This window comes from Prenolepis imparis, unplaced genomic scaffold, assembly GCF_030444845.1.
Source record: "Prenolepis imparis isolate NDT839.2.m4 unplaced genomic scaffold, iyPreImpa1.0 SCAF_2, whole genome shotgun sequence".
In the NCBI taxonomy this organism is placed as follows: domain Eukaryota; kingdom Metazoa; phylum Arthropoda; class Insecta; order Hymenoptera; family Formicidae; genus Prenolepis; species Prenolepis imparis.
Genome location: NW_028141160.1, coordinates 19429002 through 19438213, shown reverse-complemented (window position 1 = coordinate 19438213; position 9212 = coordinate 19429002). Strand labels below are relative to the sequence as shown.

Here is a 9212-nt window from a genome sequence, read left to right as displayed (position 1 = left end):
CATATGGTACCAAACAGACACCAGCGTACAAATGTTTTAACTTTATATACATTGATTAAGATTGTGTCGCATAGGGTCAACTGTAAAAAAGTATCGATTTCTAATATTTTAAGGCGAGCCAAAAATTCATCGTATATACTATTCAATAGTGTATTGTTTGCAGATTTTCTTTGTACCATAAGCATACCAGCGTGCTACCTTTTTGGTCTAATATACGTTATATAAATCTGCGCCGTATGGGATTTGCGGCTTAAAAATTTTAATTTTCGATATTTCAAAACGTGCAAAAAATTAATCTTATATACATTTTAACAGTACATTGTCTGCACATTATTACGAATTATGCGTGACTGCATGCATATATCGCGGTAATATATCTAAACTCATTTCTACTGCGCATTCGGAATTCGAATTATATCAAGATTATCGAAAAGTGTCGGACGAAATATATTTGTGACTCTAATTAAGAAAATTAATTTTTGTTTTAAAAATTATATCTACGAAACCTTAATTGTAAATTTGTATTCATGTCTCACTTCTATTCTTAACTTAATAAATATGCTACTTCTTAATTAAATAAATATATTAGAAAATATTAATATAGTAAGGTAATTAAATTTTAAAATAGTAATATGTTATAAAAATTAAAATAGCACTATATTGTAAATAATATGTTGTAATATCTTATCCTCTATTAATATTTTTGTTACAGAAATCAGCTGATTAAAACGTTAATTTGCTAATTAATTTTTAAAATAAGAATGTCTCATAACATTTAAAATAATATGTTTTAAATAATGTAATATATAATTCCTTAAACTCGATTAATATTTATAACAGCTATCAGCTGATTTCTGTCAAAAAATATTAATCTAATATTAATCTAATATTAATCTTTTTGGACTAATATACGTAAAATGAATCCGCGCCGTATGGGGTTTGCGGGTAAAAAGTTTTAATTTTCAATATTTTAAAGCGAGCCAAAAATTAATCTTTCATATATTTCAACAGTACATTGCCTGCACATTATGATGGTACCATCACCATATCAGCCTACAAACTTTTTGGTCTAATATACGTAAAATAAATCCGCGCCTTATGTGGTCAGCTTAAAATTTTAATTTTTAATATTATGCGTAACTATATACATATATCGCGGTAATAGATGTCGATACTCATTTCTACTGCGCATTCGCAATTCGAATTATATTAAGATTATCGAAAAGTGTCGGACGAAATATATTTATGACTCTAATTTAGGAAATATTTGTCCTTAAAAATTGCTACGGAACCTTAATTGTTAATTTGGATTTATGTCTCACTTCTATTTTTAACTTAATAAATATATTACTTTATAATTAAATGAATAAATTAAAAAATATTAATATAGCGAGCTAATTAAATTTTAAAATAATAATATGTTATAATAATTAAAATATATAGCAATATGTTGTGAATAATATGTTGTAATATTTTATCCTCGATTAATATTTTTGTTACATAAATCAGCTGATTAAAACGTAAAATTGCTAATTAATTCTTAAAATAAGAATATGTTATAACATTTAAAATAATAATATGTTTTAAATAATGTATTTTAATTCCTTAAATTCGATTAATATTTATAACAGCTATCAGTTGATTTCTGTCAAAAAATATTAATCGCACAGATAAGACATTATAACATATTATTTATAACATTATTATATTAAATTTTATAACATATTTTTATGTTAAAATTTAATTAGCAATGTAATGCTTTAATCATCTGATTTCTATCAAAAAATATTAACCAAGTTTAAACAAACTTTATATAAAAATATTAATTTTTTATTTAAAATCGAGGAATGGCGTAACGCGCGCTTTTGTTATTCTAATCTTTTTCTAAAAAAGACATTAAGTCGATTCTCGCAAGTATTTTTGGCTTTTTTCCGCCAAAATATTAATCAAGTTTAAAGTATAATAACATATTATTTAAAACATTATTTTATTTTACTTTTTGGACTAACTGTCAAACTGCTAATTGCTAACCCTCGCGATGACAGCCTTTCGATGCTACGAATATAACACACAACGCGAATGTCAAAAATATTAATTAAGCTTAAAGTATTATCACATATTATTTAAAACATATTATTATTTTATTTAATTTTATTTTAGACTAACTGTCAAACTGCTAACTGCTAACCCTCGCGATGACAGCCTTTCGATGCTACGAATATAACACACAACGCGAATGTCAAAAATATTAATTAAGCTTAAAGTATTATCACATATTATTTAAAACATTATTATTTTATTTTATTTTATTTTGGTCAAACTGCTAACTGTTAACCCTCGCGATGACAGTCTTTCGATGCTACGAATATAACACACAACGCGAATCGACAGAGAACCAATCAGCATTGCGGAAAAGAGGCAACAATACTTCGAGACTTTCGAGAATCGACTTAACATGCACTTTTTAGAAATGGATTATTATTTTAATTTTTATAACATATTTTGATTTTAAAATTTAATTAGTAATGTAATGCTATAATCATCTGATTTCTGTCAAAAAATATTAGACAAGTTTAAACAAACTTTATTTAAAAACATCATTCTTTTTTATATAAAAATCGAGGAATGGCGTAGCGCGCGCTTATGTTGTTCTAGTTCTATTTTAAAAAGACATATTAAGTTGATTCTCGCAAATATTGTTGCCTCTTTTCCGCGAATATATTAATCAAGTTTAAAGTATTATAACATATTATTTAAAACATATTATTATTTTATTTAATTTTATTTTGGACTAACTGTCAAACTGCTAACTGCTAATTCTCGGGATGACAGCCTCTCCATGCTAGGAATATATCGCACAACCCGAATGTCAAAAATATTAAACAAATTTATAGTATTATAACATATTAATTAAAACATATTAGTTTATTAAATTTTATTTTGGACTAACTGTCAATCTGCTAACTGCTAACTCTCGCGATGACAGCCTTTCGATGCTACGAATTTAACACACAACGTAAATCGACAGAGAGCCAATCACATACGCGGAAAAACGGCATCAATACGTGCGATATATTCGACTTGGAGCACTTCACGGTACACACGACTTTTCTTATAGTAGATTATACATAAACTATAAAATATCTCGTAAACTATTGTATTTTAAGTTATAGTCATTTTATCCTTATAACTTTTTATGCAAAAAATTGCGAGATATCGATTTATATAAAAAAAAATTGAGGTGGTTCCATTTAAAAGACTAGGACAACTTTTAAATAATTTTGAAAAATAATTAAAGTTATCAACTATAATCAAGATTATCTATTTTTCCTCACAATCAAATAAATATTTTTCTACAATATTTAGTTTTTACGATATTTGTAATGTGCAAATAAATAGAACACCTTGTATAATTTTATTACATAAAATATAATTTGTGATCTGTTTTTTTATTTATAGAGTACGCGACTTTCTTGGTCGGTATATGGTACGTCATGGATTGGTAAAACGCAAAAAATGAAGAGTGATATTTTCATAATGCTTCAAAAAAGTCAACAACCACTATTGATATCTATGGGTAATTTATTACCCGCCCTTACTCTAGAATATTATGCCAATGTGAGAAACTTTTTTTTATTAAAAATATATATTATTACTTTTATATTTGTGGCGTAATACTTGCATATGTTCACAGTTTGTAACCAAGGTCTTGTCATATTTTATGGCGATGAGAGTAATGATTGCTGAATAAGTCCAACAAATAAAGAAAACTGTAAAATAAAAGAAAGAAAAGAGAGTTGTTAAAATAAAAGTATAGATATATATTAGATATATTTATTTAGATTTTAAATTACTTTGTTTTATTAGTGGTAACTAATATATATATATATATATATATATATATATATATATATATTAATAGCATACTATTTTATTTATTTTTCTTTAATTTATTGATAAATCCAAATTTTTAAAATATAGAAATTGCCTTACTGGTTCCACAACATTTGTCAGCGTCACATAAGAGTGCCACGCCCAAGCCTTATTCTAAAAATTTGGAACGCTCCACATCTGAATCACTCTTGCGCCAATATAAAAGGCGTGGCATTCACTATAAAGTTGAATAAACGCAGGTCTAAATTTGACAGATCTTCTGTTTCGGTACACACTTGCGCCATGCGGTACTGTCGAAATTTTTTTCATTTGCAAACTGAGAACAAAACATGACAATTTCACAGATAATGCTTATTAGCGTTTCATGCTAAATTCTAGAGTGAAATGTGATCACTGCCATGGAAACGCCTAGTCACTTCTACCAAGATTAATTACGCACTTTGCGTGCATGCATGCACATGTTTCTTATTTTACTTATATTTCCTCGTATTATTTCAATTATCAAAATCATTAAACATTTCTTATAACACTTGCAGCGTTGCTACTATATCAAAATAAATTAAGAACAATTTTCTAATTTTGTGGTTTTACATTTAAATAGTGCTATAAGTTAATAATCGGAGCAATAAATGAAATAGCAATCTATGCGTATTATAAAATTATAAAATTATGAAGTTTATAGAGTAGTAAAAGCAAATAGCTGATCAACAACAGTATAGATATTTATCTTAATTATCGAGGGGTTTATGCGTGCCATATATCGCACGTATTTCAACTTTATTTCTCATGATCATAGGAAAATATACTAGTTAGATACTAATTATCATGAGAGATCAAACGCTAGCCGACAAATAATTAATGCGCTATTGATTGCACCATTTCGCCCCCAACTACCCTATCTTTCCTTTCCTATATTTCTGCGATGCGCTGCTTAATGCCTCGTAGTTACTGAGAATATTCTAGATAGCAATCAATGACACGATATGGCATTTATTCACCTGAAGTTTCAACAGATATTTTACCTCCTCCGAGTATTGGGGACTATTACCAATACGTGGCCGCCGCATCCGGATATTGAAAAAAATAAGCTTCTTCTTCGTAATTTTTATTACTACGTTTGTACCTTCATATTCGCATTGACGTGGATAGGAATGTTAATAAGTGCATACAAAAATCGAAACAATGATGTCGGCGAGTTAATGAAGAACGTATCACATTTGACATGTTTTACGGAAGCTATTCTCACTTCATTTTTGTGCACAGTTAAAAGAAGACAGTTACAGGTAATATTTATCGATAATATTCTTTCATATGTATGCTAATAATATTTAATAACTATTTTTCAATAATTTATTTTGAGCTAATTAAAATTGCTAGTAATTGTAATTAATATAATTAATTTCGAATTAAAGAACAAACTTATATAAAGTGAAGATTTTACAAATGCAATTATATTTCTAATGAATACATGTAGATTATAATGCAATTTAATGCAATAAAGTTGAAAATTTTACGCATGATTCTTTGATTAAATGTCTTAGATTGTTAATTTATAAAAATTAAAATTTAAAATTTTATTTTATTTTATTTTTAATAGAATTTTATTTATATATGTATTGTTTTGTAATTATAAAAATATTGAAAAAATCTTATATACATATATATACATATTTCAGTAAATTTTAATTATAATTATATGTATATATATAAATAAATTATTTTACAACAAATTCTTTATTTTTGGATTTGTTATTCTTATTTTTTACAATCGGTTTATACTATGCAATAATTTCATAACAACACATATGCATTTGTGTGTGTATATTTTAATTTATGGGTGCATATTTAATTTAAGAAATATATGTGGTGCGTGTGCGTGCGTGTGTGCATTACATAGTAATATCAATTTGACATTGAACAACGTTGTCAAGATCACGTAAAGATCACCTTGAAATTTTTAAATGGGAACCCCCATTTTTTATTGCATATCCTTATATGTAGTTTTATCTCAAGAGCTTTTAAAACACTATAATAAAGTATTTATTTATTCAATACTTTTTGAATTATAATCTTTGAAATTTTTTACAGTATTTTGACATAAAATACAAAATATCAAACATTCTGTTTTTGGTAATCTTACATTAATATTTTTATGCACAGAATAATGAGACCAAATGACCCAGGGTCTACCAGCAAAAGTTAACAATACATTCAAAAATAAATTATTTTTAACTTTTTTTATTGAACTATAAATATAAATGGTTTCCAATATGTTCTAGAATCTAGTGGTAAACATCGAAGAATTTATAAAGTTTTCGAAGGATCGCGAAAGAGTTATCTTGCAAAAGTATACAGATCGTTACGCTACATTTTTAACAACTGTTGCAATATCCTTCGCTATGGCAGGGATTGCTGTCCTCTGTGCTCCTTTATTTACACCTCAGGATTTTCCTTCAAGCGTATGGTATCCGTTCTCGACGGAACCATTGTTACGAAAGTTTATTGTCTACATCATACAAATTTTTGCATGCATGCACGTTACTTTGTCTATTAATGCGGATGTTATGATTGCCGTTTTCTTTTTCTATTCAGCATCTAGATTGGAAATGTTGGCATTTGAAATAGAGCACGCTACTGATGAAGCTCATGTCATATCGTCTATCAGGAAACACCAGGAAATAATAAAGTAAGATAGAAATAATATATTTACATTTTTCAAAACATTACAGAATAGCGTTTACACTGGTCGACAAAAAATGACTTTTTGTCAGGTTCGGAAATTCCGAAAGCGTTTTATTATATCTAATAATGTTATTTAAAAAAGTTTAATTAGTGTTAAAAAATTTTATTTTATATAAGTCAAATTTTAAAGCAAATTTTGAATTAATTTAGTCTCCAATTTTATCTTTTATCCAATAAATATGTGAATAAAAAATAATCTTTTACATAGGTGCCATTACACATATTTTCTTTTTTATTACTACTTTTCATAAATTTAGTAACTTTATAATAATATAATAATAGTGACTTTATTTTTTTTAATTTGCTCATTTCTTTGTATGAACAGATTTACTACAAAAACACAGCAAACTATTAAATATATACTTTTTAAAACTAATTTCACGATGGCCTTTACTGTAATTAGCGGTGGTTTTCCTTTATTATATGTAAGCATTTTATGATATAATATAACTATAAGTGCATATAAGTATTAAGACTTATAATTTAAGAACTTTTAATTTTGAAAACGCAGTTACAATCTAGTATTCTGATTCCTCAATTTATATCTATGGCAGTAGGCGCTTTACAACGATTGTTTATCACAGCATGGACAGCCGATGATTTAAAAGAAGTCGTAAGCTCTTTAACTAAATAATAAACAATTATAATAAAAATCTTATAAACACACATCTGTTATGTTATTATATAATCATATTCAGCTATATTAACATTTAACATTTTCAAATTTTTTTTATATTTCTTCAATTTTGGGTTCTTAAGCTTAAAACTATTTCCGTTAGAAATAATAAAATGCAACACTTGATTAAAAACATAAATAAAATAAAGTAAGTTAAAAAAAATATAAATGTGTTTTACTATAATTTAATTATATATAATCATAAATATATGTATGTGTATAATACAAAAAAAATAATAATAACTATAAGTCTGCATGATATAAGCAAGCATGATTTGTATACTCTAATTTGACATAATTTTAAAATATCTTGTGAACTATTTTCTCTTTTGGACATTTTACCCTTATAACTCATGCGAGGTATCAATATGTAATATATATAATATGGAATAGTTTTATTTCAAAAATTATATAAATCTTTAAATAATTTTGAAAAATGACCTTAATTAAAATTATCAATTATTTTTCTCTTTTAGTCAAGATTATCAACTATTTTTTCTTCGAAATCATATAAATTTTCTTTAACACATTTTATTTCTACAATATTTAGTTTTTACGATATTTGTAATGTACAAATAAATAGAACACCTCGTATAATTTTATTACATAAAAAAATAAAATATAATTTGTGATCTGTTTTATTTATAGAGTACGCGACTTTCTTGGTCAATATATGGTACGTCATGGATTGGTAAAACGCAGAAAATGAAGAATGACATTTTCATAATGCTTCAAAAAAGTCAGCGACCATTTTTAATATCTATGGGTGGTTTATTACCCGCTCTTACTCTAGAATATTATGCTAATGTGAGAAACTTTTTTTTAATTAAAAATATACAGGATGCTTTCTAAATAAATACAAAAAATTGAAGGAGAGATTCCTTGGCTTATTTAATGAAGAAAAGGTATAATAGTTTTTCATATAAAGTATAATAGGTTTTCATAATTTTTTCACAACTTTGACATTTTGTATTTTGAAAACGAAACTGATGCTTAGAGAACATATGTGTTTATAGAATATCTTTTCTTCATAAATTAAGCCAAGGAATATTCTCTTCAATTTTTTGTACTTACTTGGGACACACTTTTATGTATTACTTCACAAGATTTATATTATGTATATTCGCAGTTTGTAACCACGGTCTTGTCATATTTTATGACGCTAAGAGTAGTGATTGCCGCATAAGTCTTGTAGATAAGGAAAACTATAAAATAGAAGAAAAAGATAAGAGATGTTAAAATAAAATGCATAATAAATTACAAAATTTATAATAATTATCATTTACCAAAGAATGTGAAAATTCGTAATAATTATATTTTCTTCAATTATTTTAATTATTACTACAAAAATCATTAATCGTTTATCCTCGATCTTTCAAACACTTTTCAAAGTTACTATACATGAACAATAAATTAATATATGGAACAGTTTAATATTTACAGTTCTACATTTAAATAGTACTTTAAGTTTATAATTAAACAGAACAATAAATATAATAGCGATCTATGTGCCTATGTTGCTATTATAAAATTATAAACATTACAGAGTAGTAGAGAAGCAAGAAGTGGATCGACAACAATGTGGCTACTTATTGCAATTATCGAAAAATTTATGCGTGCCATATCTCGCACGTATTTCACCTTTATTTCCCACAATCATGGAAGATTAGATACTATTAATTACCATGAGGAATTAAACGCTAGCATATAAATAATTCATGCGCTATTGATTGCACCACTTCGTCTTCAACTGCCATTTCCTGCAATATAATATTTCTTTGATGCACTGCTTAATGCCTCGTTAGTTACCCAAAATATTCTGTACAACAAAAATTAATGCTATGATATTACATGTATTCAACCTGAAGTTTCAACGGATATTTTCGTCCTCCATATGTTC

At 26.3% G+C, this 9212-nt stretch overlaps 1 protein-coding gene across 1 annotated transcript; it reads left to right on the top strand.

Annotated features, from left to right (window-relative positions):
• Positions 1–4915: 4915 nt before the first annotated feature.
• On the top strand, positions 4916–8498 carry LOC145932565 (uncharacterized). Its single transcript, XM_083031580.1, has 6 exons — positions 4916–5177; positions 6174–6580; positions 6962–7061; positions 7148–7249; positions 7961–8119; positions 8442–8498. The coding sequence occupies exons 1-6, from the start codon at positions 5046–5048 to the stop codon at positions 8496–8498; spliced, it is 957 nt and encodes a 318-aa protein (XP_082887706.1). The 5' UTR covers positions 4916–5045.
• Positions 8499–9212: the final 714 nt, after the last annotated feature.

Bases quoted from the DNA above. Each gene is read 5' to 3' on its own strand.
- LOC145932565 (XM_083031580.1), top strand. From the start codon at position 5,046: ATGTTAATAAGTGCATACAAAAATCGAAACAATGATGTCGGCGAGTTA. The intron at 5,178-6,173 runs GTAATATTTATC...AATATGTTCTAG, and splicing joins TTAAAAGAAGACAGTTACAG to AATCTAGTGGTAAACATCGA. The intron at 8,120-8,441 runs GTGAGAAACTTT...GTATATTCGCAG, and splicing joins CTCTAGAATATTATGCTAAT to TTTGTAACCACGGTCTTGTC.